Source organism: Rhincodon typus, chromosome 2 (assembly GCF_021869965.1).
Source record: "Rhincodon typus isolate 14 chromosome 2, sRhiTyp1.1, whole genome shotgun sequence".
NCBI classification, from domain to species: domain Eukaryota; kingdom Metazoa; phylum Chordata; class Chondrichthyes; order Orectolobiformes; family Rhincodontidae; genus Rhincodon; species Rhincodon typus.
In genome coordinates this window covers 7,530,720-7,551,372 of record NC_063333.1, presented here as the reverse complement: position 1 = coordinate 7,551,372, position 20,653 = coordinate 7,530,720, and the positions used below count along the sequence as shown (strand labels likewise).

At 42.9% G+C, this 20,653-nt stretch overlaps 1 protein-coding gene across 1 annotated transcript in view; it reads right to left on the bottom strand.

Annotated features, from left to right (window-relative positions):
• dlec1 (DLEC1 cilia and flagella associated protein) overlaps positions 1–20,653 on the bottom strand; it is a 129,394-nt gene that overhangs the window by 89,249 nt on the left and 19,492 nt on the right. The window contains exon 8 of the mRNA XM_048618205.1: positions 11,683–11,770. Within this exon, the coding sequence (XP_048474162.1) occupies positions 11,683–11,770 (88 nt within the window). The remainder of the gene's footprint in view (positions 1–11,682; positions 11,771–20,653) is intronic.

Sequence of the window (20,653 nt, the reverse complement as noted above, 5' to 3'; positions counted from 1 at the left end):
TAAGCACAAGTTGTCCCCTTTAAGTTAACATATTACCACAAAAACTTTGCAATTCCTGGGCAATTTATGGTTTAGGTCATGCAGAACAAAAACAAAATTAGAAGGACGTTCCTTAGGGACAGGATATATGTACATTTGGAAGAAAATGGACTAGATAGTGACAGGCAGCATGGTTTCGTACAGGGAAGGTCATGTCTCACCAACCTGATCAAATTTTTTGAAGAGGTGACAAAGATAATTGATGAGGGAAGAGCTGTGGATGTAGTTTATTTGGACTTTAGTAAGGCATTTGATAAAGTCCCACATGGCAGATTGGTACAAAAACTAAAATCACATGGGATTCGGGGTGGTCTGGCTAGATGGATATAAAACTGGCTTAGTCATAGAAGACAGAGAGTAGTGGTGGAAGGGTGTTTTTCAGAATGGAGACCGGTAACTAGTGGTGTTCCACAGGGATCAGACTTAGGTCCTCTGTTGTTGGTAGTATATATGAATGAGCCGGAGGAAAATTTGGGTGGTCTGATTGGTAAGTTTGCAGATGACACAAAGATTGATGCAATTGCTGATAGTGCTGACAACTATGAAAGGATACAACAGGATATATATAGATTGGCGACTTGGACACAGAAACGGCAGATGGAGTTCAAACCAGACAAATGCAAGGTAATGCATTTTGGAGGATCAAATTTAGGTATGAATTATACTGTCAATGGCAGAACCCTTAGGAACATTAACATACCGATGGATCTGGGTATGCAGGTCCACAGTTCTCCAAAAGTGGCAACACAGGTGGCCGAAGTGATTAAGAAGGCATATGGCATGCTTGCCTTCATTGGCCGGGTCAAAGAGTACAAGAGTTGACAAAACATGTTGCAGCTATATAAAACCCTTGTTAGGCTGCATTTGGAGTATTGTGTGCAGTTTTGGTCGCCACATGACCAGAAGGGCGTGGAAGCTTTGGAATTATGGTTGGCATGGACTGGTTGGACTGAAAGGTCTGTTTCCATGCCGTATGACTCTGTAACTCTGTAACCAGGATGTTGCCCAGTCTCGAGGGCATTGACTATGAGGAAAGATTAAAAAGACTAGGATTGTTTTCACTGGAAAGATGGCGGCTAGAGGAGACCTGATAGAGGTCTACAAAATTATGAGAGGCATAGATGGGGTGGATAGTCAGAGGCTTTTTCCCAGGGTTGAAGTTTCAATTACGAGGCAGCACAGGTTCAAGGTGAGAGGGGGAAAGTTTAAGGGAGATGTGTGAGGGAAGTTTTTCACACAGAGAGTGGTAGGAGCCTGGAATGCACTGCCAGAGGTGGTGGTGGAAGCAGGCATGTTGGCGACACTTAAGAGGCATCTGGATGGTTACATGAGTAGGGAGGGAATAGAGGGATTCGGACTGAATAAGGGCAGAAGATTCTTTTTTTAGTTTAGTCAGGGCATGATAATCGGCACAGGCTTGTAGGGCTGAAGGGCCTTTTCCTGTGCCGTGCTTCTCTTTTGCTCTTTTGCATTAATGAGGTCTTTACCTGAGAAATGGTTCCAGTAAGTCTGGAAGAGACCCTGTATTCAAGCAGATGACAGATGTTGAATAGTAACTGAGGCCTTGGGAAAAGATGATCAGCCTCTTAGGGTGGGGCCAGAACTGGAACTGTTCTTTTTAACTGTGTTTTCTGGGGAGATATGTTTGGCTGCTGGTGACATAGTTCAAAGATTTTCCCTACCTAATCTCCCACACCATCTTCCAGAAGCCTACACAGTAGAAAGCAGAGTTAGAAGTATTAATATCTTTGCCTGAGTGAACTGAAAAGTGAGCCTGATCAACATTTTCAGAAAAACAACCATGCTGGCCAGTTTTGTTATTTTCTTTTATTTATCCCTTAACTGTATTTTTTTGACTATCTGTCTCTTGTGTGAATAAGGAGCTGAAAACAAACGTTTTAGGGGAAGCAATGGCCTATTATTGTTGGCCTATTAATCCAGAGGCCAATGTCTTACACTGGGGATATGGGTTCGAATCCCAGCACAGAAAATGGTGGAATTTGAATCAAAAAACAAGATCTTGAATTAAGAGTCTAATAATTGTCAATTGTTGGGATTACTCAATCTAGTCCACTAATGTCCCTTAGGGAAAGAACCTGCTATCCTTACCTGGTCTGGATTACATGTGACTCTGGACCCATAGCAATGTGGTTGACTCTTAGCTGCCGTCCGGGACAGGCAATAAGTACTGGCCTAACCAGCGATGCCTTCATCCAGTGAATGAATACAAAAGAAAGCATCGACATTAATCAAGTTACCTTGTTGTTTTGCTTTTCTTTGCTGAAGTAATTGTATATGTAATGTAAAGTCTTTTGGTCATGATACAAAATCAGTGTCTGGAATTAATTATTCACAAAATCTGGGACTGGTCATTCAAAAGTCTGATTAGGAACCATTGGAATAACTTTTGGGGGCGTTCGGTGGTCTTAATTTAACTGTGTTATGAATACAGAGGTAGAGAGGCTGAATTGGTTTGGTTGTCTGTCTCCATGTCGTAACATAAACTCTTGGCTTAAAGTACGGTATCGTAACCAGGACATTATTGTACCCTTTGAGAGGGTTTAAAATTCTGGACTGCATTCCAATGGCAAGTCCATTGTTGATGGAGGAGTGTTGATGTTAATCAATAGTACATGGTTTAAATTATAGCGCCAAGACAATTCTCTCCTATAATTTAGAATGCAACAGATCACCGTGGAATAGGCTAGTTGCCAGTGCTTAGTGCAATCTTCAAGTGTGCACTATTTGGAAGGAATTAAGTACACAAGGTATAATAATTGAATATTAATGAGGTAAGAGTCAAATCGTCCCTGTGGAGGTCCTGACATGCTGACTTAGGTGGGAGTGGCTCGGGACATTTAAATATCTGAAGAGAGATGGAGTCTGCAACAGCAGAGTGTTCTACTAACATTACCTGAACCCACAAAATGTTACATATAAAACTGGCTCCCACCTAAACTAAACCTCTGACTGGATCCCAAACCCCAGTACTCAACTACGATTCCCAGCCACCTTTCAATCCACTTGCCCACCTCAACTAATGACTAACATTGAAAGACTGGACATTGAAACTTTCTAGACAGCAGTGGTGCCCCTCACTAGGGTAGTTGGAAATCAAGTCCCACTACTCCAGGAGTCATCATAAAAGTTAAAGATTTTTTAAAAATACACAGAATTCTCCAATTTATATGGCTTTTAGACCCATGTCGACAGAAAGCATAGACCAGGTTTCTGTACTTAACAAGAATTACTATTATTACATATAAATAGATTCTGAGTACAGATAAGTTGGCACGGTGGCTCAGTGGTTAGCACTGCTGCCTCACAGCACTAGGGACCTGGGTTCAAATCCACTGTCAGGTGACTGTGTGGAGTTTGTACATTCTCCCCGTGTCTGCGTCGGTTTCCTCTGGGTGCGGCAGTTTCCTCCCACAGTCTAAAGAAAGGTGGATTGTTCATGGCAAATTGCACAAAGTGACCAGGGATATGCAGGCTAGGTGGGTTAGCCATGAGAAAATCTTGGGTTAAAGAGATAGAGTGGGGGGGTGGGCGGATCTGGGTGGGATGGTCTTTGGAGGGGCAGTGTGGACTCAATGGGCTGAATGGCCTGCTTCCAAACTGTAGGGATTCTATGATAAAACAATTATGAACTGTTGACATACTAGTCAAAACTCTAACCTACTTATTAAAATACCCCCTCTACCACACATACAGAGAGGCACAAAATAATACAAGTGTTATGGGCAGAGGGAAAGACTGGGAAGGTAGTTCAGCAGTCCCCATTCACAGGGCTTTTTTGAGATTATCTTTTTGCTTGTCAGAACACTGCTTCTCCACTTTCCTTCTCCAGGTACTTTCACTTGTTTGCAGGTGACATAGAATGACTAGTTCAAACTTATAGAGGCCTCTAGCTTAATAATAAACATAAACAGCTACAGCAACTGATGAGGGGAAATAAACTGGCTATATTCAAGTTTGAGAGTAAGCAAGAACTGCAGATGCTGGAGTTAAAGATAACAGTATGGAGCTGGAGGTACACAGCAGGCCAGGCAGCATCAGGGGAGCAGGAAAGCTGATGTTTCGGGTTGGGACCCTTCTTCAGAAATGGGGAGGGGGAAGGGAGCTCGGAAATAAATAGAGAGAGGAGGAGTGGGGCTGGAGAAGGTAGGTGGGACGGTGATAGGGGAGTGCAGGTAGGGAGTGGTGGTGATTGGTCAGTGAGGTAGGAGGGGTGGATAGGTGGGTAGAGAAGATGGACAGGTTGTGTCAGGTCAAGGAGGTGGGAATGAGAGGGAGGGTTGGACACGGGATGAGGCCAGGGTTGGGGAGATTTTAAAGTTGGTGAATTTCAGTGTTTAGGTCATCGGGCTGTAGGCTCCCAAGGCAGTTGCAGGGAAAGGTGCCGAGGTGGTGGGGTTAGTGGGGAGTATGGAGCTGACGAGGGAGTCGTGGAGTGAGTGGTCCCTGCGAAAGGCAAGTAGTGGTGGGGAGGGAAATATCTCTTTGGTTGTAGGGTTGGATTGTAGGTGGCAGAAGTGGTGGAGAATGATACATTGGATGTGGAGGTTGGTGGGGTGATATGTGAGGACAAGAGGGATTCTGTCTTTATTTTTGTTGGGGGCAGGCGATGTGAGGGCAGAGATTCAAGAAATGCAAGAGATTCATGTGAGAGCTTGAGATGCTTTTACTGACAAGCAAAAACAGCTCATTCCCTTTTAGAGTGCCGAAGGCTTCTGATCTGAACAAGCTGTGCAGTGACAAAAAAAAATAGAAACATAGAAGCAAGGAGCAGGAGTAGGCCATTCAGCCCTTCAAGACTGTTCTGGTATTCAATATCATACCTGATCCTCTATCCCAATGCTATATTCTCACTTTCTCCCCGTGCCCCTTGATACCTTTAAAACTTGAAATACCTGGGAGCCAATTGCTTAGTTGTTGGCAGGCAGGAGGCATTTGTTATAAATAACTGGTCACCATTTCACAGGCCAATCAGCCACTTGTACAAATCTCCATTCGTACATTGTCCCCTGGCTCCAGCTCGTCTACATTCAGGCCATCCCCAGTGCTTGAGCAAACAGCTGCATAAGCAGCTCTTACAATGAGCACCCAGTCATTTGCTCTGCTGGCTCTGCTCCATCATGGACACTGCTGCGCTCATTTCTGGGAAAGCCAGGATTGAAAGGTCCCAGAAAAAATGAGAGTCCGGGGAATTTACAAGCACAGCAGCAATAAGCTAGTTCATCTAAAGGAGCATCTTAGAGGAAGAGGATAGATAGACTGTTGGAGGTGTTCAGGGCATAGACAACTGAACACACAGTTACCTGTGCTTGAGCAATTAAAATGAAAGATATGCAAGTAGTCAGAATTGACAGTTATGTTGGGGGCTTTTTTTTCCTTATTTAAAGAAGGAAGTAAATGCATTAGAAGTATTTCAGATAATCTTTACTAGATTAATGCCTGGAAATGAATGGGTTGCCTTATGAGAAAAAGTTGGACAGCTTGGACTTATATCTGCTGGAGATTGAAGACAAAGAGGCGACTTGTTTGAAACATATATGATCCTGACAGGTCCTGGCGAGGTGGATGTTGAAATGATCTTTCCTTTTTTGGAAGAATCTAGAAGTAGGGGATCACTGTTTCAAACTAAGGATATGCACAATTAAAAGGTACAGTGGCTCAGTGGTTAGCACTGCTGCTTTACAGCGCCAGGGACCCAGGCTCGATTCCAGCCTCGGGTGACTGTCTGTTTGGAGTTGGCACATTCTCCCCGTGTTTGCGTGGGTTTCCTCCAGATGTTCTGGTTTCCTTCCACAGTCCAGAGATGTGTTGGTTAGGTGGATTGGCCATACTAAATTGCCCAAAGTGTTCAAGAATGTGTAGATTAGGGGGATTGGTCTGGGAGGGATGTTCTTAGGGTCAGTGTGGACTTGTTGGGCCGAAGGGCCTGTTTCCACACTGTAGGGATTCTAAAACATGGATGACGATAAATGTTTTCTCAGAGCTTTGTGAATCTCTCTTCCTGAAAAGGTGGGGAAGCAGATTTCCTGAATATACTCAAGGCAGAGGTGGATAGACTCTTGATAAGCAAGTGGTTGAAAGGTTAACAGGGTTTGGCAAAAATGAGGAATAATCAAATCAGTCACAATCATGAATCATAAAGATGACTCAAGGGCACAAATGGTCTACTCCTGCTCTTATGTTCAAACGATAATGTTGATGTTTTTTGGCTGATTACAATGACTGCCTGATTTAAATGTGGACTGTGTAAGCAGAGAGAATGTGCAATTCGTGAACTTAGCCTCTAAATGCTGACAATTTCAAGGTTCAAGCAATACTTCATATCCCTGTGGGTTTTCTTAATTTATCCAGATTTGTAATGGGTGATGAAACTGTTAGTTCAACAGTTTAGGCATCATTAAGTTTAAGATGCAACTGTCAAAAGAATTAGTCACTGTTTACCTTTCTTTATCAGTGATGAGTGTGCACCTGAGCCACATACATCAAATAGTTCCCAGCAGGATTGCTCTTTCCGGTGATTTTGCAAGAGTTTCCAATATTCTAATGACCTTTTGATCGTTCTTATTAAGACCTGAGGAATTTTGGGTTGTTTCTGTTTCACGTGTATTGTTGATTCAATTACAGCACTACACTGCCACTTCATTCAGGAGGTGCAGCAATGAATTCTGACTCACTTGTATCAAACTTGATATGACGCATGTTTTAGAGTAACCAGGAATGTTGACAGTCCAGATTTCCCTGGGAAGAAAATCCCGGCTTTTGTTTGCAAGAAGAGGAGTGACCTCATGCAAAAACGACTATACCATGGAGAATCGTACATGACAAAAAGAAGCCATTTGGTCTATGCTGCCTAGGTGGAACTTTGAAAGATATATCTCATTAATCCTATCCTCACCCCCTGCTGTTTCTTGCAAATAAGCCCTGCAAATTTCCTCAATGCAATTATAGATCCAATTCCTTTGAAAATGACCACTGAAACTGTTTCCACTCCCATTCAGAGTTGAAAATAATGGTTCTCAAAAAGCCACTGCTATTCAACAATCCCTTGCAAACTCTGAGTGAATGGGAAGGAACTATATTGACTGCTTCTTGTGCGACATACTGTCTAGTTTCAGTGATGTCTTAACTGTTCATTGAAATGGCAATCTATTTTAAGATTTCAAATTTTACAAAGAAAAATCTGGCAAACGAAACTTTCTTTGTCTGCTAAGTTTGAATGCAGCCCCCAAGACATCTGTCATAAAGAACTGGCAGAGTCTAGGATCTTCCCCGGCTTCAATTCCTGGTCTGCACTGAAAGGGTTGATCTCAGCCATCGATTCAAACTCACCTTTGGGCTAGGGAGTAGAAACATCAACTAGCTTTACTTGTCATCAGTGATTTCAGCTGGCAGGTATGAGAGTCTCAGGCTCAACTTAATCTAATCATACACACTAAAATATGGCATTCATACCCTACCTTAATGCCAGAGATCGAATCAAAGTGCATAACATACCGATCAAGATATAAGAATAGCCATCACTGTTTTATAGTCTCAGGTATCCTTCATTCCTACAGACCAAGCTATCGCCTCTAGGTGGAATGTGACTACATGCAATAATGTTGTAAAAGTATCCAAGATGAAAGATGAGTGTAAAAGTAACTCTGGCATCTATTCCTGGCCTGATAGACGTCTGGGCATCTGTCCCTATTATGTTTACAGTAAATACATCCTCTGAGGCAAGTAAACAGCAAGTCTCAGCATCTCAGCAGAGAAATAGTTGGCATCTGATATGTGCTATACATTACATTCCTGTTCTATGTTCTTTACATTCCTTCACATCTTGTAGATGATGATCAGAATATGTGACTGATCATTTTTATGCATGACAGTACTTGTTTTGCAGAGATTCAGCAAAGGAATACACTTATCTCCTCTGTTACATGAAACGTTCACTGAGGCATCAAAGACTTCTATAAAACAGAGTATACCACAGGAACAGTACACACCTTCTCCGGCATGGGTCAGAATATTCATAGGGAGGCAAGGACACAGGTATTGGGAATCATGTGATCTCTCTGCCCTGTTGTGTGTGTGTTATAGATATATGACACATTTCCTTCCAATGTCACACTTACTTCCAATACCAGTTTCCTATGGCACTTTGAGATAGCAAGATCTGCAGATGCTGGAGTCAGAGATAACACAGCGTGGAGCTGGAGGAACACAGCAGGCCAGGCAGCATCAGAGGAGCAGGAAAGTTGACGTTTTGGGTCGGGACACTTCTTCAGAAACAGGGAGAAGAGGAGTGGGGCTGGGGAATGTAGGTGGGGTGGTGATAGGTGAGTGCAGGTAGGCAGTGGTGGGGATTGGTCAGTGGGGTGGGTGGGGCGGATAGGTAGGAAAGAAGATAGACAGGTTGTGTCAGATCAAGCAGGCGGGGATGAGAGGGAGGGTTGGACATGGGATGAGGCTGGTGGGGTGCAGATTTTAAAACTGGTGAATTCCATGTTTAGGCCAACTGGCTGTAAGCTCCCGAGGCGGAATATGAGGTGCTCCTCCTCCAGTTTGCAGGTGGTGTCATTGTGACACTGGGAGGCCCAGGATGGACATGTCACCCAGGGAGTGGGAGGCGGAGTTAAAATGATTGATGACCAGACATTGTTGTCGTTTGTCATGTACAGAGTGCAAATGCTCTACGAAATGGTCTCTGAGTCTACACTTGCTCTCACCAATGTAGAGGAGGCCACATCGAGAGCAGCGGATACAATAGATCAAGTTAATGGATGTAATAATGTTTTGGGCCTTGAATGGAGCGGGTAAGGGGGAGGTGTAGGGGCAGGTGTATCACCTCTTCCTCCGCTACATTGATGACTGTATTGGCACTGCCTCATGCTCCCACGAGGAGCTTGGACAGTTCATCAACTTTACTAACACCTCTCACCCCAACCTCAAATTCACCTGGACCATCTCCGATACCTCCCTCTCCTTCCTGGATCTCTCCATCTCCATCTTCGGTAACCACCTCAAAACTGACATCTATTTCAAACCCACCAACTGCCATAGCTACCTGGACAACACCTCCTCTCACCCACCCTCCTGCAAGAATGCGATTCCCTACTCCCAAATCCTCCGCCTCCATCGTGTCTGCTCCCACGGTGGGGTGTTCCACTCCCAAATTCCCAGATGTCCTCATATTTTAAGGACCGTAACTTCCCCCTCCAGTGACCAAAAATGCCCTCAACTGCATCTCTTGCATTTCCTGCACTTCTGCCCTCAAACCCACACCCCCCCGCCAACAAAAATAAAGACAGAATCCCCCTTGTTCTCACATATCAACCGGCCAACCTCCACATCCAATGTATCATTCTCCACCACTTCCACCACCTACAATCCAACCCCACAACCAAAGATATACTTCCCTCCCCACTCCTATCTGCCTTTCGTAGGGACCACTCACTCTGCGACTCCTTCATCTGCACCACTCTCCCGGCACCGTTCCCTGCAACTGCAGGAAGTGCTACACCTGCCCCCTCTCCCCCTCCATTCAAGGCACAAAACAAACCTTTCATACCAGACAGGGGTTCATCTGTACATCCATCAACTTGGTCTACTGTATCCGCTGCTCCCGATGTAGCCTCTTCTACATTGGTGAGACCAAGTGGAGGCTCGGAGACCGTTTCATGGAGCATCTGCGCTCATTACGCGACAAATGACAACAACATCTGGTCGCCAACCATTTTAACTCCCCCTCCCACTCCCTGGTGATATGTCCATCCTGGGCCTCCTCCATTGTCATAATTACACCACCTGAAAACTGGAGGAGCAACACCTCATATTCTGCCTTGGGAGCCTACAGCCCACTGGCCTAAGCACGGAATTCACCAGTTTTAAAATCTCCCCACCTCTGGCCACATCCTGTGTTCAACCCTCCCTCTCATTCCCACTTCCTTGACGTGACACAACCTGTCCATCTTCTCTCCCGCCTGTCTGCCCCACCCATCCCACTGACCAATCCCCACCAATCCCCACCACTCCCTACCTGCACTCATCTGTCGCCATCCCACCGACCTTCCCCAGCCTCACCCCTCCACTCTCTATTTATTTCTGAGCTCCCTTCCCAAACCCCCACCCCCATTTCTGAAGAAGGGTCCTGAACTTTCCTGCTCCTCTGATGCTGCCTGGTCTGCTGTGTTCATCCAGCTTCACAGTTATTCCTGTGACACTTTGCCATGTTCATTGTTTGACATATTTAGTCACCATAAATCAATGACCCTGACAACAATAACATTGTGTGCTACGCAACCAAACTCCACTAACAGTAGAAACGGCATATCCTCCGATTCCCATCTTGATTATATACAGACACAAAGATGAGATCCTGCTTTTCCCATGCATTGTGTCAGCAAAGGCTTCCTCCAGCAGTGCAGCTATATACATTACCTGAATATACAACATTTTGCAATTTTGAAACACCTCTAATTTATTAAGTATACTATAAGAGCAGCGATGATTTGCTACAATTGTACAAGGCATTGGTGAAACCTGGAGTATGGTGTACAGTTTTAGTGTTCTCATCTGAGGAAGGATGTTCTTGCTTTGAAGAAAGTGCAATAAAAGCTTACCAGACTGATTCCTGGGATAGCAGCATTGACATGTGAAGAAAGACTAGATTGGTTGGGTCTTTATTCATTTGAGTTTAGAAGAATTAGGGGGAATCTCATACAAATCTATAATATTCTAACAGGACTAAACAGGCGAAATGCGAAAAGGATGCTCCCGATGACCAGACAGTCCAGACCAGAGCTCACAGTTTAAAGATATGACTGAAATCGGGAGAAATTTCTTCACCCAAAGAGTGGTGAGTCTGTGGAATTCTCTGCCACAGCAAGCAAGTGAAATTGAACCATTGAATGTTTTCAAGAAAAAGTTAGGAAAAGTCCTTAGGAGTAAAGAGATCAAATTGAATGGGGAGAAAGCAGGAATAGGGCACTGAGTTGGATGCGCAACAATGATCATATTGAATGGTGGAACAGGCTCAAAAGACTGAAAGGCCTACTCCTGCTCCTATTTTCAATGTTTCTATAAACTGTCCTAAGGAACTTTATAGGAATGTTATCATAATGATCGTAATATGTAGGAGCAGAAGTAGGTCAATTGGCTCAGTGAGTCTGTGCCACCATTCATTGATATCATGATTGATTCAATAAATCTCAATTCCACTTTCCTGCCTTCTCACTATTACCCTTGAATATACTTAATGACCAAGCCTCTGCAGTAAACAAGGTCACAGATCCACTGCCATCTGAGAGAACCTCAACTCCATCTTAAATCATCAAATAAAGTTTATCAAATAAAGTTGGACATCAAATCACACATGCAAATTAAAAAAAAGGAAGATTACCAGAATTTTGCATTCAGGATCTTGTTTTAATTGTGCGTGCGTGCCTTAAAGGAAGAATGAGTGGCGATGAGGTTAAGAAAGAAAATTTCAAAACGTAGGCCCTCAGCGGCTAAAGGTACTGCCATCAATGGTGGAATGAATTGAGTGGGGAATGCACAAGAGGTTCATCATTGTAATGTGCTTATATCTGACTGTGCATGTTTTGACAGCCACAAAAACATTAGGTAAAAGTGTTTGCTCACCTAGTCCGATAGAAAAGAATGAGGTACTTGGTGGGATGACTCTCAGGTGGCGGCTGCTGGAAGTCAGGTTTCTCAACTCAACATTTGTCTGAAAAAGTTAAATGGACATAAAAAGATGCCTTCTGTATTGAATTTGAGAATGCCAGAGAGTAAAAAAGCTCAAATACTTAATAGGAGTGCAAATTTGCATTTTTCTGGTGCTTGTATCATAGAAACGTAGAAGATAGGAGCAGGAGGAGGCCATTTGGCCCTTTGAGCCTGCTCCACCATTCTTCACGATCATGATTGATCGCCCAACTCAATAATCTAATCCTGCTTTCTCCCCATAACCTTCGATCCCATTCTCGCCAAGTGCTATATCTAGTTGCCTCTTGAATACATTCAATGTTTTGGCATCAACTACTTCCTGTGGTAATGAATTCCACAGGCTCACCACTCTTTGGGTGAAGAAATGTCTCCTCATCTCCGTCCTAAATCATCTACCCCGAATCCTCATACTGTGACCCCTGGTTCTGGACACACCCACCATTGGGAACATTCTTCCTGCATCTACCCTGTCCAGTCCTGTTAGAGTTTTGTAAGTCTCTATGAGATCCCCCCTCATTCATCTGAACTCTAGCAAATACAAAATCAACCTAGTTAATCTCTCCTCAAACGTCAGACCCACCATCCCGAGAATCAGCCTGGTAAACCTTCGCTGTACTCCCTTGAGACCAAGAGCATCCCTCCACAGAAAAGGATGCCAAAACTGCACACAATATTCCAGGTGTGGTCTCACCAAGGCCCTGTACAACTGCAACAACACATCCCTGCTCACCTAGTCCAACGGAAAAGAATGAAGTACACTGTGAGGTCACTCTCAGGTTGTGGCTGCTGGAAGTCAGGTTTCTCAACTCAACGTCAAACAGGCAGATCTCCCCACAACATTATAGTTTTGTATTTACACTGCTTTATAAGCACAACATAAAACTTCAAACACAATGTATTATTCTATTGTTCCATATTATATGTGGAATGTGAGTGTTCCTTTAAGATGATAATTGCCTATAAGTTGGTACTTCTAGTACCAGATCAAGGATACTTTCCACTGCTGGGGATGTTTTACTGCCGGCTGGCTTTAATTTAAAATCCATAATGCAGCTTGAATAGTATCTACCTGAACTCCTGGCCCAGAGAATTGTGCATAGGTATCAATTGTGGTTCAGCTGGCAATACTCATGTGGCTGAACCATAATATCCAGTGCTCAAGACTCTCTCTGGGATTCGAGCACACAAAAACCATGGTTGATATTCCTGTAAAGTCCCACTAGAGGTGAAACTATACTGTCAGAGATGTTGTCTTTTGGATGAGATGTTGAACTAAGGTCCTATCTACCTGTAGAAGTAGATGTAAAAGATCTCACAGCACTATTTCAAAGAAGAATAGAGTTCTTATCTGGTCAATATTTATCCCTTAATGAACATCACAAAAAACAGATTATCTAATCATTATCATAATATTAACCATGTTCATAATTTCAAATGAAATATTGGTGGAATATAGATATTAGCCTATGATCCAACACAACTGGAGCATAGACAGTAAGTTGTTTGATGTCTCAGTTCCAAAGTTTTTTTGGACATTCCCTACAGAGCTTGCAGCTGTTGTGCTGTGAGAACCTAAGTGAAGTGAACGTACAGATGTTCTGTTTTGAGCATGGTTTGGAAGGAGACAATGGAAAGTCAAGTGGCAGATGAGATTTAATGCAGGGAAGCGTGAAGCAATTGTATTACAATATTTTGATGTGATTTGATTTAATTTATTATTGTCACATGTACCTAGGTACAGTGAAAATTTTTTTTTGGGTACAGTACAGGTGGATAATACTGTGCAAAGTACACAAGGGTAATAGAACAGTGCAAGAAATGCAATGTTACGGCTGCAGAGAAGCTGCACAAAGAGCAAGATCAACATTAAATTTAAAATTTGACAGATCCTTTCAGAAGAGTAATAACAGCAGGGAAGAAGCTGTTCTTGAATCTTTTGGTATGTGTGTTTAAGCTTTTGTATCTTCTGCCAACAGAAGAGGTTGGAGGTGGGAGGCATCTTTGATTATGTTGGCTGACTTTCCAAGGCAGCAAGAAGTATAGATAGAGTCAATGAATGGAAGATTGGCTTGCATGATGGGCTGGACTTTGTTCACAACTCTCTGTAGTTTCTTAGGGTCCTGGGCAGTGCAGTTGCCATACCAAGTCTTGATGCACTCAGATAGAATGCTTTCTATGGTGCATCTATAAAAATTGGTAAGCGTTTTTATGGACATGCCAAATTTCCTTAGCCTCCTGAGGAAATAGAGGCATTGTTGTGCTTTTTAGATCATCGCATCAACGTGGGAGATTTTGGTGATCATCACTCCCAGGAACTTGACGCTCTCGACCATCTCCACCTCAGCTCCACTGATGCAGTCAGGGGCGTGCCCTGCTTCTTACTTCCTGAAGTCAATGACCAGCTCTTTTGTTTTGCTGACATTGATGGAGAGATTGTTACCTTTACATCATGCACTCTCTCTCTTTTCTGTATTCTGTTCTGTTATTGTTTGAGATCTGGCCTCCAATGGTGGCGTTGTCAGCGAACTTGTAGATAGAGTTCGGACAAAATTTGGCCACACAGTCATGAGTGTACAGGGAGTATAATAAGGGGCTGGGTACACAGCCTTGCAGGTTGCCAGTGTTGAGGATTGTCGTGGAGGAGGTGCTGTTGCCTATTCTCACTGATTCTCCAGTGAATTGTGACAACATACATTGAGGTTGAGTGAAGATTTGATGGAGGTGTTTGAAATCCTAAAGGGTCTGGACAGAGTAGATATTGAAAAACTGCTCTTGCTAGTGGAATAATTGAGAATCAATAGGCACAGTTTTAAGCTAATTGGTAAAAGAAGCAATAGTGACATAAGAAAAGCATTTTCAAACAAGGCATTCAAGAAGGGATTGGATTATTATTTGAAAAGGAAGAATATTCAATGTTAACAGGGAGCAGCAATACGGGAAATGCTGCTTACAGAAACTGGCACAAACACAAAAACCTTAATAATCTACTGTGCAAAAACAATTCCATGATTTTAAGTGGAATCACTATGTTCTGATAGAAAGTCATCATCAATTTTGTTTCTCCGGCTGCAACAGTGCTTCCTGGTTCATCTTTTTCCATTTTTATTTCACAATGTTTATGCTTGGGCATTGGATACAATGGTCATATACCACTACATATTGTCACAATTTTACCTCCTGGAAAGAGATAGTGGTTCAGTAGTAATGTCACTAGCCTGATGATCTAGACATTGCAGTTTAATACTCTGTTGGAATGGTTTCAAATCCTATTATATTACTGCAGATTGTGAAACTTAAATTCAACCGTTTCTATAAATCTGGAAATGAAAAGCCAACCTAATTACAACCAATTACTGTAAATGGTTCACTAACGTCTTTTCGAAAAGGAAACTTTTCGTCATAACCTGGTTTGGCCTATGCATAACTCCAGATCCACAGAAATAACTGATACACATAGAAGTGGTACGGCAATTAACATGACGGATTTTAATCTACATATTGATTGGTCAAACTAAGTCAGTCAAGGTAGCCTTGAGGAGTTCATAGAATGTATCCGTGATAGTTTCCCTGAACAGTATGTAATGGAACCTATGAGGGGTCAAGCTATCCTAGATCTGATCCTGTGTAAAGAGACAGGAACAATTGATGATCTCACAGTTAGGGATCCTCTCGGAAGGAGCGATCAAACTATGGTTGAATTTAAAATACAGATGAAAGTTGAGAAGGTAAAATACCAGCGTCTTGTGCTTAAACAAAGGGGACTACAACAGGATGAGGGAGGAGTTGCCTAAGATAGACTGGGAGCAAATGGTGGGACAATTGAGGAAGAGTGAAAGACATTCAAAGCGATTTTTCACAGTGCTCAGCAAAAGTATATACCTGTGAAATGGGGAGACTGTAGGAAAAGGGATAATCAGCTGTGGATAACTAAGGAAATAAAAGAGGGTATCAAATTGAAAGCAAATGCACACAAAGAGGCAAAGATTAGTGGAAAACTAGGGAATTGGAAAATCTTTAAAGGTCAACAGAAAGCCACAAAAGAACTATAAAGAAAGTTAAGATGGATTATGAAAGTAAATTATCTCAGAATATAAAAACAGATAGCAAAGGTTTCTACAAATATATAACATGAAAAAGACTGTCTCAGGTAAACATTGGTCCTTTACAGGATGAGAAGGTGGATTTAATAATTAAAAATGAAGAAATGGCTGAGGTGTTAAACAGGTATTTTGAGTTGGTCTTCATGGAGTCAATACCATGCCAATAATTGATGACAAGGAAGCTATGGCAGGTGAGGACCTAGAAACGATCAATAATTATCACTAAAGAGGTGGTGGTAGGAAGCTAATGGGACTAAAGGTAGACAAGTCTCCTGGCCCTGATGGAATGCATCCCAGGAATCTCAGATTCCTGGGGGAAATGACAAATGCACTTGTGGTAATTTACCTAAATTCGTGGACTCTGGGGCGGTTCCGACAGATTGGAAAACAGCAAATGTGATGCCACTGTTTAAAAAAGGAAGTAGACAAAAGGCAGGTAACAATGGGCCCATTAGCTTAACTTCTGTCGTGGGGAAAATAATTAAATCTATCAAATAAGAAATAGCAAGACATCTGGATAGAAACTGTCCCATCAGGCAGACGCAACATGGGTTCATGAAAGGCAGGTCATGTTTAACTAATTTACTGGAATTCTTTGAGGACATTATGAGCGCGGTGGACAACAGGGAACTGGTAGATGTGGTGTAGCTGGATTTCCAGAAGACGTTCGACAAAAGTACCACACAGAAGGCTGCTGCAAAAGATAAAGGCGCATGATATTATGGGTAATATATTAGCATGGAGAGAAGATGGTTAACTAAGAGAAAGCAAAGAGTGGAGACAAACGGGTGTTTTTCTGGTTTGCAATCAGTGGCTAGTGGTGTGCCTCAGGAGTCAGTGTTGGGACTGCAACTGTTTACAATTTACATAGATGATTTAGAGTTGATAACCAAATGTAGTGTGTCAAAGTTTGCAGTTGACACTAAGATGAGTGGTAGAGCAAAGTGTGCAGAGGACACTGAAAGTCTGCAGAAGGATAAAGATGGGTTAAGTGAGTGTGCAAGAGTCTGGCAGATGGGGTACAATGTTGCTAAATGTGAGGTTATCCATTTTGGCAAAAATAACAGCAAAATGGACTATTACTAAAATGGTGAAAAATCACAGCATGCTACTGTGCAGAGGGACCTGGGTGTCCTTGTGCGTGAATCACAAAATGTTGGTTTGCAGGTGTAACAGGTAATTAAAAAAACAAATGGAATATTGCCCTTCATTGCTAGAGGGATGGAGTTTAAAAACAGGGAGGTTATGCTACAGCTGTATAGTGTGCTGGTGAGGCCTCATCTGGAGTTCCATATACAATTTTGGTCTGCTTACTTGAGAAAGTGCAGAGGAAGGGAATTATGAAGGGAATAGATAGTAGCAGGGAGTTTGTTTCTACTGGCGAGTGAAACCACAACTAGGTGGCATAGCCTCAAAATAAGGGACAGCAGATTTAGCAGAGTTGAGGAAGAACTTCTTTGACAACAAAGGGTTATGAATCGATGGCATTCCCTGTCCAGTGAAGCAGTTGAGGCTTCCTCGATGAATGTTTTTAGGCAAAGATAGATAGATTTTTGAACGTAAAGGAGTAAAGTGTTATGGTGAGCGGGTGGGTAAGTGGAGCTAAGTCCACAAGAAGATCAACCACGATGTTATAAAATGGCGGAGCAGCCCGATGGCCCAGATAGCCTACTCTGCTCCTATTTCTTATGTTTTTATTAAATGTGATTGACTCCAGCGCCCCTCTCAAATGGCCCTGGTAAGCCACTCAATTGAAGGGATAGTTAGTGGTAAGAATTAAATGCTAACCCAGCCAATAATACCCACATCCTCTGAACAAATAAAAGTACTATTTTGCTTCTGCAAAGTATTAAGAGAGCGTGAAGGCTGTCTTGGGTTCAAATTGTTTGGTCATGTTCACATTTGAGTTGTAATTGTGAATTACAGGCGGTTAGATCATTGTTACATTTCTTTGCCTATGTCATCAATTTTCTATCTTACCTGACTAAGTTATTTACCATGTGTGTAGACTGTGGGAGTTTGGTGGAAGGGCTAAGATTGGAGGGTGGGGTCTAGAAACATTTTTGTGGGAAGTGAATTGAGGCTTTATGAATTTCACCAGTCACCTGGGGAGTTTTAGAAAAGTATTTGCCTCGGTCCAAAAGGCACATTCTAGGCCTTATTGAAGTAACCAACTCTACATCCTTTAGACAATGTTAATTGCCCTTTGCTATCTTATTAACTTAAAGCCAGTTTCCAGGCCATAGCTGGGAATGCAGCAAAAGGCATCTGCGCTTGTGGGAGTCGGGTTGTGACAACGCCAGGCTGTTAGAGCTCACTGCCAAAAACTAGGCAAGAATCCAGAGGTACCCCGGTAATTTGACAACAAAGAATTAATGGATTCAGGAGAGGACAAAGGGGAGATTCAGTTAAAAGAAAAAGACAACTACAAAAGAAACAATACTGAAGGTTGGAGGACAAGGAAGATCAAATATTTTCTAACAAAATACCTTGTCTACTCTGTCATTTATGGAACGTAACCAACCAAGACTGAATCATAGTATGTAATGTTAGACTGACAGCTGAATGTATTTGGCTACATTAACACAGGAAGCGTGGGCAAATACTGCACAGAAGCACCCTTAAAGACCTAGCTGTGGATTTTAATCTCCCTCAGAAATTAAATGATTTGCAATAAATTGAAATTAGTTGTTTGTTGGGTCAAGTGGCTGGTTTACAATGCAGTGATGTCAACAGCATAGATTCAATTCCTACTCAGGTTACCAAGAAGGTAACCTTAAGATATTGACCCTCAGGTTAAACTATCACCACTCATTACCTCCTAATGAGAGAGCAGCCCTATGGTCTGGGAAGACTATTGTGACTTTACCTTTATGTTACCTGTACTTCAATATATGAAAAAGATAATCTGCCAAGCAAATCTTTGAAATTATGTTGTGGCATAATAGTGTATAAATGTTTACTTTAAATTCTTGTATCCACTGATTCTGTGGTGGCAAAAACACATTTACTTAAAAAGTAAAATAATTTTGTAAAATGTACGGTCTTCAAAAAAGATATTGCCAAATTTAAAGGCAGCTAGTCACATGGACGGGCTCTTTTCCTTCTCTTCTGCAAAGGCTATAAATATTTTAAATGCATATTTCAGCCATTAAAACCTCATGGTGACCTCATGCATATCCCCCACTCAAACATTACCATCAAGCCAGGGAATCAAGCCTGGTTCAAAGAAGAGTGAAGGAGGGTATGCCAGTAGCAGCACCAGGCATACCTGAAGATGAGGTATCAACCCGTTGAAGCCACCAAACAGGAATACTTGCACGCCAAACAGCGAAAGCAGCAAGTGATAGACAGAGCTAAGCGATCCCACAACCAATGGATCAGATCTAAGGTCTGCAGTCTGGCCACATCCAGTCGTGAATGGTGGTGGACAATTAATCAACTCACTTGAGGAGGAGGCTCCACAAATATCCCCATCCTCAATAATAGAAGAGCCCAGCATATCAGTGCAAAAGATAAGGCTGAAGCATTCGCAGCAATCTTCAGCCAGAAGTGCCGAGTGGATGATCCATCTCAGCCTCCTCCATGGTCCCCTGCGTTACAGATACCAGTCTTCAGCCAATTCGATTCACTCCATGTGATATCAAGAAACGGTTGGAAACACTGGATACAGCAAAGGCTACAGGCCCTGACAACATTCCAGCAATAGTACTGAAGATTTGTGCTCCAGAACTTGCCGCTCCCCTAGCCAAGCTGTTCCAGTACAGTTAAAACACTGGTATCAACATGACAATGTGGAAAATTGCCCAAGTATGTCCTGTACACAAAAAGCAGGACAAATCCAACCCGGCCAATTACCTCCCCATCAGTCTACTCTCAATTATCAGTAAAGTGATGGAAGGTGTCATCAACAGTGCTATCAAGCAGCACCTGCTCAGCAATAACCTGCTCAGTGACGCCCAGTTTGAGTTCGACCAGGGCCACTCAGCTCCTGACCTCATTACAGCCTTGGTTCAAACATGGACAAAACAGCTGAATTCCAGAGGTGAGGTGAAAGTGACAGCCCTTGATATCAAGGCTGCATTCGACCGTGTGTAGCATGGAGGTCAATCATCTCAGCTCCAGGACATCTCTGCAGGAGTTCCACAGGGTAGTGTCCTGGGCCCACCCATCTTCAGGTGCTTCATCAATGACCTTCCCACCATCAGAAGTGGGGTGTTTGCTGATGATAGCACAATGTTCAGCACGATTTGTGACTCCTTAGATACTGAAGCAGTCCATGTTCAAATGCAACAAGATCTGGACAATATCCAGGCTTGGGCTGAAAAGTGGCAAGTGACATTGGCACCACACAAATGCCAGGCTATGACCATCACCAATGAGAGACAATCTAACCACCGCACCCTGATATTCAATGGTTTTACCATCACTGAATCCCCCACTATCAACATCCTGGGTGTCATCATTGACCAGAGACTCAACTGGACTCACCACATATAACAGTGCCTCAAGAGCAGGCCAGAAGCTAGGAATACTGTGGCCAGTAACTCACCCCCTGACTCCTCAAAGCCTGTCCACCATCCACAAGGCACAAGTCAGGAGTGTGTTGGAATACTCCGCACTTGCCTGGACGAGTACAGCCCCAACAACACTCAAGAAGCTTAACACCATCCAGGACAAAGCAGCCCGCTTGATTGGCATTACATCCACAAGTATGCAGCACCGATGGTAGCAGCAATGTATACCATCTCCAACGTGCACTGCAGAAATTCACCAAAGATCCT